Source organism: Salmo trutta, chromosome 29 (assembly GCF_901001165.1).
Source record: "Salmo trutta chromosome 29, fSalTru1.1, whole genome shotgun sequence".
Taxonomy (NCBI): domain Eukaryota; kingdom Metazoa; phylum Chordata; class Actinopteri; order Salmoniformes; family Salmonidae; genus Salmo; species Salmo trutta.
In genome coordinates, this window is record NC_042985.1 from 9,447,491 (window position 1) to 9,463,817 (window position 16,327).

At 41.0% G+C, this 16,327-nt stretch overlaps 2 protein-coding genes across 2 annotated transcripts in view; one reads left to right on the forward strand and one right to left on the reverse strand.

The window, feature by feature from the left end:
- LOC115166870 (fumarylacetoacetase-like) overlaps positions 1 to 10,014 on the forward strand; it is a 30,172-nt gene extending 20,158 nt beyond the window's left edge. The window contains 4 exon segments of the mRNA XM_029720766.1: positions 1,425 to 1,471; positions 5,039 to 5,140; positions 7,454 to 7,571; positions 9,663 to 10,014. Of these exon segments, the coding sequence (XP_029576626.1) occupies positions 1,425 to 1,471; positions 5,039 to 5,140; positions 7,454 to 7,571; positions 9,663 to 9,733 (338 nt within the window). The 3' untranslated portion in view covers positions 9,734 to 10,014.
- A 1,359-nt stretch (positions 10,015 to 11,373) lies between these two features.
- LOC115166871 (major histocompatibility complex class I-related gene protein-like) lies at positions 11,374 to 14,675 on the reverse strand. The gene is made up of 2 exons (XM_029720767.1): positions 14,537 to 14,675; positions 11,374 to 13,107 (listed from the first exon to the last, which is right to left on the reverse strand). The coding sequence occupies exons 1-2, from the start codon at positions 14,616 to 14,618 to the stop codon at positions 12,089 to 12,091; spliced, it is 1,101 nt and encodes a 366-aa protein (XP_029576627.1). The 5' UTR covers positions 14,619 to 14,675; the 3' UTR covers positions 11,374 to 12,088.
- Positions 14,676 to 16,327: the final 1,652 nt, after the last annotated feature.

The following is a 16,327-nucleotide window of genomic DNA, read 5'->3' on the forward strand; positions in this document are numbered from 1 at the left end:
ACTCTCTCTCTCTCCACTGACTCTCTCTCTCTCCATTGACTCTCTCTCTCTCTCCACTGACTCTCTCTCCCTCTCTACTGACACTCTCTCTCCACTGACTCTCTGTCCTGACTATCTTTCTCTCTCTCTCCACTGAATTTGAAACCTTGAATAAGGGTTTCAAATTTGGGGAAATGACACTGTCTAGTTGTTTTATATTTTTGACATTTTGTCAGGAAATGCAGCTCCGTCTCAGGTTCTGCTGTTGTGCAGTGGTTGCACAGCCTTTCCTCTACAGGGAGACAGGTTTTCCTGTGTCTACCCTTCTCAATGGCAAGGCTGTGCTCACTGAGCCTGAACTTTGTCAAGGTTTTTCTAAGGTTTTGATCAGTAACCATGGTCAAATAGTTAGCCATGGTGTACTGTCGATTTAGGGCCAGATAGCACTGCATTTTGCTTTGTGTTTGTGTTTGTGTTTCCCAATAAGCAATGTAGTTTTGTTTTGACTGTTGTAATTTGGTTTATTCTGATTGATTGGATGTTCTGGTCCTGAGGCTTCAGTGTGTTAGTAGAACAGGTTTGTGAACTCAGCCCCAGGACCAGCTGGATGAGGGGACTCTTTTCTTTGCTCAGCTCTTGGCATTGCAGGGCTTGGTAATGATATGAGAGGGAGTCACTGTATTTTAGATGTTTCCAAAACTTAATTGCTCTTGTTTTAGTTTTTATTATTAGTGGATATTGGCCTAATTCTGCCCTGCATGCATTGTTTGTAGTTTTCCTCTGGACATGTAGGAGATTGATGTGACACTCTCTCTCTCCACTGTCTCTCTGTCCTGACTATCCACTCTCTGGCTTGACTATCTCTCCTGACTCTGTCCTGACTCTCCACTGACTATCTCTCTTGACTCTCCACTGACTCTCTCTCCTAACCATCTCTCCTGACTATCTCTCCTAACTATCTCTCCTGACTCTCTCCTGACTCTCCACTGACTCTCTCCCCTGACTCTCTCTCCAGTGACTCTCTGTCCTGACTCTCTCTCTCCTGACTCTCTGTCCCTACTCTCTCTCTCCTGACTCTCCAGTGACTCTCTGTCCTGACTCTCTCTCTAGTGACTTTCTGTCCCTACTCTCTCCTGACTCTCCAGTGACTCTCTGTCCTGACTCTCCAGTGACTCTCTGTCCTGACTCTCTCTCCAGTGACTTTCTGTCCATACTCTCTCTCATGACTCTCCAGTGACTCTCTCTCTCCTGACTCTCCAGTGACTCTCTGTCCTGACTCTCTCTCCAGTGACTTTCTGTCCCTATTCTCTCTCCTGACTCTCCAGTGACTCTCTGTCCTGACTCTCTCCACTGCTCTTCCTATGTATTTTCTGAGGTATTATTGAGGGGGTATATCAGGTGTTGATATCCTGTCTCAATTAACTATTGTGGATTGTTTTTTTCAGGAGAGGCAATGAAGGAAGCAGCCACTATATGCAAGTCCAACTTCAAGGTAAACAGTTGGTGAAGTAGACTTGTCTTAACATTGGATAGTTTACTACAGTTGCTTCAATGTGCAGAGTTGTGGACTCGAGTCACATATTGGATGACTTCAGACTCAACTTGATAGAAAATAAAATAACTAGAGGCTTGACTTGACTTGGAGCCTCAAGACTTGGGACCTGAGTTTGACTTGAGACTGATGACTTGAAATGATTTGGCCAGGTTTTTTCACTCATTTTGTGGCACAGAGTCTTAGTGCATTACTCTCTACGTAGCCAGAGACAGTAGCCACAGCATCGCACATTGCAAAGAAAACGTGCAACAGATTGGCTAGTGAAATGCACACTTGGCCCTCTGATTGGCCCAACAAACAGTCAATTAATACAGGTCTGGTGAGGTAGCGCAGTGTTTCTGGAAGCGTAAAAGGATTTGGGGGGTCGTGAGCAATGTTCCCTCAAATCTTTTCTGGCACTGAGATAATTTAAGTTCTGCTGAGTGCAAACTTGAACATTGTGAAAATTCTGTGCAACTTCCAGCACGTGTTTATGTGAACACTGAAGCTGCACTCACTTTAAGTTAGTTTTAACAGTGACCAAGTAGGCTACTGTGGCTATTTGATCATATTGTAGGCCTACCAGAGTGGCCCACCATCAAAAACAACGGAGATGTTTTGTGCTCTTGTAGGAAGCAATCAATCACCTATTGCTGACTACAAATGATCTATAACTCGGATAATACCTCACTAAATAGCAAAGGATATTAACTAAATGTACACTTGTGGCTACATGCAACTCTTGTTTTGATCTCAAAACAAGTGGATCTACTCACGACCACAGCTGTAAACACAGTCCAGTTCAAAGTAAATGGCATAGATCCATATATGGCAATGGTCTCTTTGCATACAGGCCTACTGCAGCTCTGATTGGTTATGCTGCCGGTCTGTGTAGAGTACAGGCTGAGTTGTTGCAATAGAATCCTCCTGCAATGCTAGAGATGTTGTTGTAGGCAGAACGCATGGTTAGTTTTGTTTCACTATGTTGCATTGACAGTGGCTAATATTGTGTTGATTCGATCACGATTGCCAGAGTAAAGGGAAACTAGTGTTAACTAACAGGGAAAACTCTAGAAAGCTGAGTGAAGTTTAATCTCGTGGCTGATATTTCTTCTGTGCGCTGCACTGCATTAGCGGACTACTGCACACCCCCGAAAGTTTAGAGGGAATGTTTGTTGTGAGTAGGAAACTGCATTTTTGAAACATATTTTAATTGGCTACATACATTTTATATTTATACCTTTGCCTATTTGATCTGGTTTCAGGCATAGGCCCATGGTATTACACCAAACGATTGTCTAAAAAACATCTCATCCGTGCTTCAGAACCACCAAGTTGCACGTCTTGACTGTTGACCAATGAACAGTGATCAGCATTAGCACACAAAGGCTCATATCCAGATTAGTCTTCAGAAAGCGCTTGTTACATTTTCTCCGGTTTTGCCTGGTAAAAACAGAGTGAGCCTAAATGTATATTATCCATATAAAAGTGAACCACATATATACAGTTTAGCAATCTACTACGGACACATCTTTTCCAGAACAATAACCTTAGGCTACGTGGCGATTTCATTGATCATTTTCATATTTCAGATAGTCCTAGTTTGGGTGGTAACTGGCTATATGTCTGAAGATAACTGTAACATCACACTGCCTTGAATATTATGGGATGAAGATGTAGAACTAACATATTCGGGTGAATGTATTATGATATGTGTGAGGAAGAAAGGGTCTTCCCAGTTGGCAACGAGCTGCAGGCAGGCGGCCCTCCAGAGAGACAGGCAAGGTGCAGACAGACCATGCTTTCCTTTTCCTGCAACCTCCGCTGCATTCAGGCCTATTATCCTGGTTTCTCTGGACACCAGAGGAGTGAGAAGATATCCCTAGTTGATATTGGCTGCTAACATGAATGACTTTCATCAAGAGATGCAGGTGTAAAAAGTTTTTTCTGTGTCTTGCGCTTTGAAAAATGCATCGCTGTTTATGGCTGTAATGACAGGCTACATTTGCGCCGCGTTTGAGCGGACGGGCGGGTCGCAAGCTTTGAACCATATACAAATGAATTTTTACATAATAAAAATATGTAGTAGACAGAATAAAGAAAATGGCTGTCTGGTAGCCTCAATAAATAGACAAAATATTGTAGTTGAACAAGTCGTTGCGTGTGTATATATATATATTACTTGACTTGAAAAAACTACATGCAGAGACGAACTGTTCTACTTCAGACTTGCTTGTGACTTGGTTGGGGCAATTCCATTTCAATTTCAGTCAATTCAGTAAGTACACAAAAATTCGATTTGGTTTACTTTCTGAATTGGAATGCAGCTCTTATGGAATGCATGACTGGCCCAGGGGTTTTGACTAGCTGTAAATGAGTACTGTTATCATTGAGATACATTAGTGTTTACTGTATTAAAGGGATAGGTCACTCTATTTTCAGAAGTTGTTAATATTTGTCATGTCAGAGGCAGTTAAGAGTGCAGTAGTGACAGCATCTACGATGAGCCTTACATGTCTTTGCCAGAGCCACCACAGGCTGACAGTTAGCATTGACCATTGAGTTTCAATGTTTCAATGCAGCATCCTCCAATGTAAATGCCCATGAAATGAAAGACTTAGCGTAGATACTGTCACACTACTGGTCTCTAGACCACTTCTAAGGTAAGATACACATTACAAAACATAACGATTATATTACGATCATATATTACTAAATATAATGATTTATGAAAATTGGGTGGACTACCCCTTTAACCAGAAGACGATAGAAATAAAACAAATCCTGTGTGATTTAAGTCTCATTATCCCTCTCTCTCTCCTGCCTCCTAATGGCAGCTGTCTTATCTGCCGCTGTAGGCAAGTACTCAGTACTCACACACAGGCTATGGTTATGTCCCAAATGGCACACAAATCCCTATATAGTGCACTACTTTTGACCATCAGTGGAGCCCTATGGGCCCTGTTCAAAAGTAGTGCACTATGAAGAGAATAGGGTGCCATTTGGGACGTAACCAATATATTGGTGAGGTGAGTGAGTGGAGTCTATCAGCTTCTCTGATGAAAACGGTTAGTCTCTTAGTCCAATGGCTTTGACTGATGAGGTACAGGATGTCTTTCTGACTGACTCACTGTCTCTTTTTTACCTGTCTTTCTGTGTGTGTGTTAAAGTTGTTTTATTCGTCGTATGTACAGGATACACATGGTATACACCGTCCAATGAAATGCTTACTTGCAGGTTCCTTCTCGACAATGCAACAACAGTAACAAATAATAAAATATAAGAATACTAACTTAAAGAAAATATCTCAGTAGAATAGAATAAACATTTTAACATCAGTATAATACAGGAAGGCACAATTTATAGTCCAATATTTACATGTGTTCTGGGGAAGGGTGGATTTGGGAGCAAGTGTTTAAATTGTGCAGCATGGTATACACATGGTGTATGTTGGTGTGTGTCTCTTTCTCACTCATTTCTCTCTTTCCCTCTCACTTCTCTCCATCTCTCTCTTTCTCTCTCCAGTATATGTACTGGACTATGAAGCAGCAGTTATCCCATCACACAGTCAACGGCTGTAACGTCAGACCTGGAGACCTGCTGGCCTCAGGAACCATCAGTGGACCAGTGAGTGTGTGCGTGCATGCATATACGCTACCGTTCAAACGTTTGGGGTTACTTATACATTTCCTTGTTTTCCATGAAAGCATACATGAAATGAGTTGCAAAATAAATATGAAATATAGTCAAGAAGTTGACAAAGTTATAAATAATGATTTTTAATTGAAATAATAATAGTGTCCTTCAAACTTCGCTTTTGTCAAAGAATCCTCCATTTGCAGCAATTACAGCCTTGCAGACCTTTGGCATTCTAGTTGTCAATTTGTTGAGGTAATCTGAAGAGATCTCACCCCATGCTTCCTGAAGCACCTCCGACAAGTTGGATTGGCTTGATGGGCACTTCTTACCTACCATACGGTCAAGCTGCTCCCAGAACAGCTCAATAGGGTTGAGATCCGGTGACTGTGCTGGCCACTCCATTATAGACAGAATACCAGCTGACTGCTTCTTCCCTAAATAGTTATTGTATAGTTTGGAGCTGTGCTTTGGGTCATTGTCCAGTTGTAGGAGGAAATTGAAGCCCTGTCCACAGGGTATGGCATGGCGTTGCAAAATGGAGTGATAGCATTCCTTCTTCAAGATCCCTTTTACCCTGTACAAATCTCCCACTTTACCACCACCAAATCACCCCCAGACCATCACATTGCCTCCACCATGCTTGACAGATAGCGTCAAACACTCCTCCAGCATCTTTTCATTTTTCCTGCGTCTCATGAATGTTCTTCTTTGTGATCTGAACACCTCAAACTTAGATTTGTCTGTCCAGTGTCTGTGTTGCCCATCTTAATATTTTATTTTTATTGGCCAGTCTGAGATATGGCTTTTTCTTTGCAACTCTGCCTAGAAGGCCAGCATCCCGGAGTCGCCTCTTCACTGTTGACGTTGAGACTGGTGTTTTGCGGGTACTATTTAATGAAGCTTCCAGTTGAGGACTTGTGAGGCGTCTGTTTCTCAAACTAAACACTCTAATGTACTTGTCCTCTTGCGCAGTTGTGCACCGGGGCCTCCCACTCCTCTTTCTATTCTGGTTGGAGCCAGTTTGTGCTGTTCTGTGAAGGGAGTAGTACACAGCGTTGTGCGAGATCTTCAGTTTCTTGGTAATTTCTTGCATGGAATAGCCTTAATTTCTCAGAGCAAGAATAGACCGACGAGTTTCAGAAGAAAGGTCTTTGTTTCTGGCAATTCTGAGCCTGTAATTGAACCCACAAATGCTGACGTCCAGATACTCAACTAGTCAACAGAAGGCCAGATGTATTGCTTCTTTAATCAGGACAACAGTTTTCAGCTGTGCTAACATAATTGCAAAAGTGTCACGGTTGTCGTAGGAATGAGCGGACCAAAGTGCAGCGTGTGTGTGTGTCGTTCCACATTTTATTTATACTGTGAAACTATGCAATACATCAATAAACTGAATGACAAAAAACAACAAACCGTGACGCAGAGGTGAAACATACACTACTCAAAATGAATCTCCCACAAACCCAGGTGGGACAAACACCAACTTAAATATGACCTCCAATTAGAGACAACGATGACCAGCTGCCTCTAATTGGAGATCATTCCAAACACAGCCCAACATAGAAATACAATACTAGAACAACCCAACATAGAAATACAAAACTAGAAAAAAAAACCTGTCACGCCTTGACCTACTCTACCATAGAAAATAACAACTTACTATGGTCAGGATGTGACAAAGGGTTTTCTAATGATCAATTAGCCTTTTAAAATTATAAACTTGGATTAGCTAACAGAACGTGCCATTGGAACACAGGAGTGATGGTTGCTGATAATGGGCCTATGTAGATTTTCCATAAAAAATCAGCCATTTCCAGCTACAATAGTCATTTACAACATTAACAATGTCTACACTGTATTTCTGATCAATTTGATGTTATTTTAATGGACAAAAAAGGTGCTTTTCTTTCAAAAACAAAGACATTTCTAAGTGACCCCAAACTATTGAACGGTAGTGTGTGTTATTCTGTGTGTGTCTGTGAGCATTTTGTATCTGAATCAGTGTTTACATGTGTTCACATTTTACTGTGTATGTTCTGATGAGTTGTTGATTCAGTATTGACTGACTCTCTCTGTCTGTCTCTCTCTCCTGTCTGTCTGTCTGTCTGTCTGTCTGTCTGTCTGTCTGTCTGTCTGTCTGTCTGTCTGTCTGTCTGTCTGTCTGTCTGTCTGTCTGTCTGTCTGTCTGTCTGTCTGTCTGTCTGTCTGTCTGTCTGTCTGTCTGTCTGTCTGTCTGTCTGTCTGTCTGTCTGTCTGTCTGTCTGTCTGTCTGTCTGTCTGTCTGTCTGTCTGTCTGTCTAGGATCCAGACAGTTTTGGTTCTATGTTGGAGTTGTCATGGAAGGGTTCTAAGACCGTGGACCTGGGAGGAGGAGAGACAAGAACCTTCCTAAAGGATGGAGACGAGGTCACTCTTACAGGTGGGTGGAACCCTATTATACACACTGTTACAGATGGAACCACTACAGATACCATGATACAACCTTACTGAGCTCTCTACAAACACTGTTATAGACAGAACCTCTACAGAAACCATGATACAACCTTACTGAGCTCTCTACAAACACTGTTACAGACAGAACCTCTACAGGAACCATCATACAACCTTACTGAGCTCTCTACAAACACTGTTACAGGCAGAACCTCTACAGAAACCATCATACAACCTTACTGAGCTCTCTACAAACACTGTTACAGACAGAACCTCTACAGGAACCATCATACAACCTTACTGAGCTCTCTACAAACACTGTTACAGGCAGAACCTCTACAGAAACCATGATACAACCTTACTGAGCTCTCTACAAACACTGTTACAGACAGAACCTCTACAGAAACCATCATACAACCTTACTGAGCTCTCTACAAACACTGTTACAGACAGAACCACTACAGAAACCATGATACAACCTTACTGAGCTCTCTACAAACACTGTTATAGACAGAACTACTACAGAAACCATGATACAACCTTACTGAGCTCTCTACAAACACTGTTATAGACAGAACCACTACAGAAACCATGATACAACCTTACTGAGCTCTCTACAAACACTGTTATAGACAGAACCACTACAGAAACCATCATACAACCTTACTGAGCTCTCTACAAACACTGTTACAGACAGAACCACTACAGAAACCATGACACAACCTTACTGAACTCTCTACAAACACTGTTACAGACAGAACCACTACAGAAACCATGATACAACCTTACTGAGCTCTCTACAAACACTGTTACAGACAGAACCTCTACAGAAACCATGACACAACCTTACTGAGCTCTCTACAAACACTGTTACAGACAGAACCTCTACAGAAACCATGACACAACCTTACTGAGCTCTCTACAAACACTGTTATAGACAGAACTACTACAGAAACCATGACACAACCTTACTGAGCTCTCTACAAACACTGTTATAGACAGAACCTCTACAGAAACCATGATACAACCTTACTGAGCTCTCTACAAACACTGTTACAGACAGAACCACTACAGAAACCATGATACAACCTTACTGAGCTCTCTACAAACACTGTTACAGACAGAACCACTACAGAAAACAAGAGACACATCTGTTGTTTAGATGGACATTTTGGTCATTTAGCAGACAGTCAGTGCATTCAACAATTAAACGGTATTGCTCAGTTGGTAGAGCATGGCACTTCTTTTGCCAGGATTGGGGGTTTGATTCCCGGGACCACCCATATATAAAATATATGCACGCATGACTGTAAGTGGCTTTGCATAAAGGTGTCTGCTAAATGGCATTTATTAGTGTTATTATTATTATTATTATTATATCACTGTCAGTGTGAGTTGAACATTCCTCAATAAAGCAGCTATCAGCTACATCAGTCCCAGTCAGAAAAGAGGAAGTGTTAGGGAAGGCAGGTAGAATATGGTGTTAGTTTTTCTCTCTTCTAATATTAGTATTTTAAATAAATACTTCAACTTGATTGAGCTTACATGTCTTAATGGAACCAATGGAATATTCTCAGGCGTGCAAACCCTCCCACCAGGAACTTCTATCCTATTTGAACCTCGGTCTGTCACCTATGTGTTAGTGACCACAGTTTCTATTAGCCACCGTTCACACACACACACACACACACACGTTCAGATGTTTCTGTTGGTCTGTGTTGTCCTTTAATTTATTTTTCCTTCTTTCTCTCTCGATCTCTCTCTCTCCTCTCCACAAACCCTCTCTCTCTCTCTCTCTCCTCTCCACAAACTCTCTCTCTCTCCTCTCCACAAACTCTCTCTCTCTCTCTCCTCTCCACAAACCCTCTCTCTCTCCTCTCCACAAACCCTCTCTCGATCTCTCTCTCCTCTCCACAAACCCTCTCTCTCTCTCTCTCTCTCCTCTCCACAAACCCTCTCTCTCTCTCTCTCTCTCTCTCTCTCCTCTCCACAAACCCTCTCTCTCTCTCTCTCTCTCTCTCTCTCTCCTCTCCACAAACCCTCTCTCTCTCTCCTCTCCACAAACCCTCTCTTTCTCTAGGTTACTGTGAGGGGAATGGGTATAGGGTGGGTTTTGGACCGTGTGCTGGGACCATTCTACCAGCCCTGTAACCATGAGAATCATCCACCCTCAATGTCTCTTCCATCCTGGGGGGAGTAATGTTGTTACTGAAGTCCTTTAAAAGAGACAATCTGGGATTTTAAATACAACAAATCATTCAGATGGATGAACGTACCAATCCTGGATTGACCCTTTAAATGTTCATTTTAATGAAGGATTCTTGTTTATCATTCTAAAGTATTGTTGCCAGAAGCAGTGTTGTATTCCATACGGTTCCATAACTATGTGGTTTGGGACCTGACATCTAAAAACTATAAATGTTTAAACCCTCCTGTGACTTTGTTTTGTCTTCATCCTATTGACTTACTGAGTGACATCTTTATGGTGGAAAATACTGTAGGTAAAATCTGTGCAAAAGTACTGTAAAATCCATTACAATCTGTCAGTATAATTTAATTTGACACTTTCTTGAACAATGTGCGTTATGAAAAGGTGATTATTTAACTAGAGTTTAATAAACTGAGCGATGCATAAATAGTGGCCTTTTAATTTTGCGCATTGCTGAATTGTCAAATTAAAACATCTCACTCTCTCTCTCTCACCAGACAGTTTTAGCTATTCTTTTATAGTGTCGTTCCACCAAGTGTAACTTGGTCAATAGACTATAGTAAGTACCTATGAAGTGCTAAATTAAGTAACAGGGTTAACGATTTATTCTTAAATCAGCCTTACATCCCCTTGTGACAGGTTGAATGGAAGCTTATTTTGTTCCTTTGACTTTGTCAAAAAACGCTTTACAATGATGGTAAAAATTGACGGAGAGACATGTCAAAACCCTGAATTGTAGCACTTTAGCAAGCCTTTATATTTAAAAAAATGTTTTTATTGAACTTACCATGGCTATGTTTACACAACCACCTGAAGAACCCAGTTCTGTTTTTTCCCCATATCCAATCTTTTTTTCTGACTGTCCACACATGCAATGCTCATTTCCTGTCACTGTTCCTTCAAATTTTGACCGTGGTTGTCATGGTAATGGCAGGTCATGAACAAACACTTCAGAGCAAAATAAATCAGGTTTGAGCGTCAGACCAAGGTCACATGTGGAGCCGAATTGTATCAAGATTGAGATCCAAATAATTGGCAAAAGATAAGAGGGGAGAGGAATCATCTAACTTCCTACATTTCAACACATTTTGCCATGGTGCAGAGATATTTTTCAGTTTTATAATGCTATTCTACACATTAGGATATTTAATGAGTGGGCTCAAAAGTGGCGCAGCTGTCTAAGGCACTGCATCTCGGTGTCTCTATAGTACCAGAGGGCTAACACAGTATTATGGTGCGCAGGAGACCTAGGTTCTAACCTATCTGGTCTCATTAGGAAGCAGGTAACATGGAAGGATACTTATTTCAAAATGTGGAATGGAGACATTGGCTTTGCAGCCTTTTGATATACCATTCAGTGTTCAATACAAAATAACAGTTAATTAAACTCGATCTTATATTCAAAAGCGATGTTTTATGTTGTGGTCCAGCCTTGGAGTGGAAATGTAGGCCTGAATAGTTGACTGGGGAAAGGTAACGCAAAAAAATATATGTTTAGAAGAAGTGGTGTGCATATTGTAAATTAGAAAATGACTTTTCATGGCACTGACTACAATCCAACAGATTCATTCCCCATTAAAGCTGTTATATCAAAAAACGGTTTAATTGTTTATAATGCATACAACATTCACCTTAGTTTAATAATCATGACAGTCTTCAACTGGAGTGAAATAGGGTAAGATATCTCTCCCTTCCACCGTGATAAACAAGTTCCTGAGAGAAGTTACGGTATACTTGACATTAATTTAAACAATGTCGTAGTTAACATTAATCAATCCATTAATTGATTTGGCTACATTTTATTGTCTGTAATAAAGGTATTATTGTACAGCCTGGGGGTAATATACACTACATACAACACAGATACACTGTAAAGTCTTTCCAATAATAAACAGACCTCATAGACATGATCACATGATTCTCCTTCTGGTTAAGATACTAGATCAGCTAATACAGAACCGATAGAATTGTACAGTTAATGAATAGTCATGATTAGAAATTACAGATTACATCACACATATAACTACCAGATTATGTTTGTTAATGCTCAGGATGCCAAACCAGCCTATAAAATATATAAATGCAGATCTGGACTAATAATGGCCAGATATTTGTTATTGTCAACAGTCTCCACAAACTGATGTCTTTATAGTCCTTTGTTGAGGGGAAGGGAAAATTGTTATGGTCAGTCAATCATTCATACATTTTGTGTCTGCCCTCATAGGTGCTCTGGCAGTCATATTTTCATTGTGAATTGAGCTGAATTGACAAAGCTGCATCCGTGTCCCAAAAATATATTAGGTCTCAGAATCTGAAGAAAGGTTAATTTCCTCTGACACTTTTGCATCAACGTTGGCAAGTTTAGACTGGGAGGCAGTGTTACTCCACCTCCTTTTGACACAAATGAAAATGCCCAATAGAATAAGAATCAGCAGCATCATCAGTAGAACTGAGAGGGTGGACAGGTGAACTCTCTCTGCCCCAGACTCCCAACTGACATCCAGCTTGTTGTCCAGACTGAGGTGAGAGGCAGTACAGGTGTAGTTGTGTCTCTTCTTTAGCTCCTCAGTACTGACCTCCAGACTCTTCCTCAGCTGGTAGGTCCCATCTCCACTAGGCAGCACCTCCCCCCCTGTCAGCTCCTGTTCTGCCACTGGCTGGCCGTCTCTCAGCAGGGTCAGGTTGATGTGGCGGGGGTAGAAACCAAACGCCAGGCAGCTCACCTGAAACCCTCCAGAAACCTCTTTCTTTATAAACCTGAGTCTGGGAGGAACTTTACGCATCACAATGTTCTTCTCTCTCTTCAGGAGTCTCTTCAGTGATTTTATACAAATAGGAAGGTAAACATTCTCATAAAGTGTTCTTTCATATGCTTGCCTTATCCCATCCCATCCTAGTAGTAGTTTCCCAGCATCGTACGTAAAATGTGTCATGTTGTAATATAATGTTCGATCTGTATAAATGGCATTGAAAACATCCTTAAACATGATCAGGGCTGATTCACCATTGTTCAACATCTCACAGCCAGTTATTTTTTGCTGAACTTGAACACCTTCCGTGAGATTAAAGTGGTGCTTTAGTTCAAATGATCTGTCTTTCATGCTCTGGTATATTACTCCAAATACATGAGCTCCGTCCTGAGCTTCATCGTCCTTGGTTTTTGTGATATGTTGTCCCCTGTAGACAGACTGTTTATCGTTGGAGTCATAGTAAGCCACTTGAACATCATCCAACATCACCACAACCGTAAACTCAGGGAAAGGCGTCTCTCCGACGATGTATGTTGCAAGTGCCCACAGAGAATGTGATCCTGAACCTGGGAGAGAAGTGAAATTATACACAATTGTGGACATTTTACATTTTATAACATAAAATGTTAACATAGATTAGCCAAATTGTTTTAATTGAGCATAACCCACTAATTAGCCTAATCTGTTATTTTTGATTTTGCTGTCATGGAGGACTGATTGGGCTCATTGCTTCTCGTTGAGAAAGAAAAACGAGATGGTAATTTTCCATTAAGAAAATAAAAGCCCCACTGGCGGTCTTCTGAAATTAAACTAGTTTATGACGTATGGAGCACAATACCACAGGGGAGTTTAGAAGGGAGGAACTCAAACTTTCATTCCATAGGTTGGGATCTGCACTACGCAGCTGTTGTAGGAGCGCATTTTCACTGGCTGTCTACTGGGGCATATTCTGTTGCAGAAAGTGTCTTAAACGGAACGAAATGGGAGGGACCTACACATTTCAGTTGAATGCATTCAGTTGTGCAACTGACTAGGGCTGCGTTTCAAACTCATAAAAGACACCCTCGTCTACTTACACCCTCGTCCATGCCTTATGCCCTTGGGGGAATCCCCGCAGCCATATTTGTCGTCGGTCCAAACGATTAGCCAAGCAAGGGACGTTTGCAACGTAAGCCCCTCAGCGCTCGTTTTTAATGGAGTTTGCGAGTGTACAATTATGTTCACTTTGAGGCCTTTATACACCCCATAATTCAATTCACGATGATTGTACATCCGCTAAGAAAAGTCAGCAAAAACATAAAACCTCAACGTCAACATGGAGTCAACATACAAATGTAGGTAAAAACAAATGTGAATAAGTTAGAAATTGTGCTACTAATGCACGACGGCACAAACACGCCTCGTAAAAGTAAGGATGTTTTTGTTTGGTCAGCTTTTGGAAATTGGAGAAATAATGTTAGTTAGCTAATTAATTTGATAGCTATCATACATTAGGCGTATATTAATAATTATATAGTTAATTTAAGTAGACATGCAATCATAATTGACTGTAGCGCATATAAAGCACCCACAAGCTACCGGTGGCTGAAAACACAATCAACGCGGGATGAGCGAGTGACGAATTTCCGGGCAAGGGAGAAGGGAATGATTTTTAAAAGGACCGCTCTTGCCCGGAAATTCGTCACTCGTTCATCCCGCGATGATCGCCCCTTGTCCTGCAAGTGTAAACTCGTCAGACGTCATGATACGTCATCAGAAGTGTCCACTTCATTTGAGGGCCGAGGGGAGAGGCTGTGTCTTTTAAGTGTTTGGAATGTAGCCAAGATATAGAGAGCAGCAGTGTGATTCACATCATCAATGCGCCATGTAGCCTAGATATCAATAATAAATTATATCAGTATCATTACTCCCCAACCCTGTAAACAGTTATGGACATTTTACATTTTCTGACATAATAAATCATTAAATGAGTAAGGGAGAAAGTTAAACCCTTACCTGGGCTGACAATGGTGTAAAATGAAAAAACAAACAAAAAGACAGACAGTTTGCCCATGATTTTGATAGTGTAGCCTCGCATAGCAAGAAGTGAGTCTGTCAGACTTTCTGTTTCACTTAGCCAACTGCCAATGGCGACCCGTCATTCAGGGCAGGTGGGGCAGAGCAATGGGCTTGCCTGTTTTGCATGTTCTTTTGGCATTAATACGTGTCACATATCAGTTTGCAAACAATGTAAAAAAACCTCTATATAAAATGTAGTTAATAAAGCAGCATACATGGTCTCTTTTTTGTTTTCTTGAGTAAGGCAGCTCCAAAATGCAGGTGTTTCAGCCTAGCTCACTGCTTTCTGTGGTGGTGGGGCAAGCCAGCAGAACGTCAAACATTTTTTATTTTTATTTAACTAGGAAAGTCAATTAAGAACAAATTCTTATTTTCAATGACGGCCTAGGAACAGTGGGTTAACTGCCTTGTTCAAGGGCAGAACGACAGATTTTTACCTTGTCAGCTCGGGGATTCGATCTTGCAATCTTTCAGTTATTAGTCCAACTCTCTAACCACTAGGCTACATCATGGAGCATTGCGCCGTGTATGGCTCAGTGTTCTGTCACTCATGTGGACACTACGTCACCGCAAAGTCTGAGGGTAGACCTCGAAAACTTTAGCCCCTTGGGTGCTACCATAGAGTTACATTTGATGTGCCCATCCAAGAAGGCTCAAGGTCAATGGCCACAGATAAAATGATGTCAAATTGCGTTATATGTACAGTAGCTTTGATTGGACTGATCATGTCAACATCATACTTTCAAAGTCTTAGCTAGCAGTCATCATCATGAATCAAGTCGGCAATCTACTGGTAAATCCTTTTTAATCCTTGTCATATGAAGAGAAATAATGAAGAGAAATTATAGATAAAACATATCGGTGCTCATCGACCATTCTACATAAACATTACACAAGTTTGAAATCGCAAATTCAACAATGAGTGGTTTGGAAGAAATCAATGAGAGTGGCTGTGTGGTCCCAAATCTGGGATTAAGTTCTTTCCCAATTTTAAAATTATAAACATTCAACATTGGCCATGCTGTCAAAACAACTCTTATCTCGTAACTGCGAAAACTTGACTTCAGTGAGTTCAAGACAACTGGGAAGTCAGGAATAAATGAGCTAAGACTGCAAAAATACGTTTTGAACGGTCATCCAACTCGGAATTGTAAATCTGGCCTCTTTGTAGAGCTATGACCTGAAGATCAATGACGTCATCATGATTCAACATTGTTTTTTTCAGAGTTCCCAGTTGTCTTGAAAGCACCATCAATCCAGAGAATGTCAGACTTTGATGACAACATTTGCCCACGTCCAAAAATGCTTTTTATGGTGCTGCATAAATTATGTAATATGGCAGGGAGATACGTATACTGTAGCTAAGAAAGCAATACTAAGTGTATGTTGTGTAGTAAGATGTTAGTAGGCCATGTGCCTCACCCTAATCATTTGGTCTATTTATCCCTCTTAATTTTGCCTACTGTTCTGACTTGGTGGTGCACATCTAGCCTATAACCTGTTTTAGAGATATGTAATCATTGAATATTGTAAGAGCTTTCATTGTCTGCTTATATGCCCCCTTTATTTATCCTACGGTTCTGACTTGGTGTAGAGGGAGAACACTGTAAGAACGGTCCATGTTCTGAATTCTGTCACTATACATTTCAAAATTTCTGAACAAATAGTTATATTGATTACGTCCGTCCTAGCTCGCTCATTAATGTCCTAATCGAAATTACGGATTGC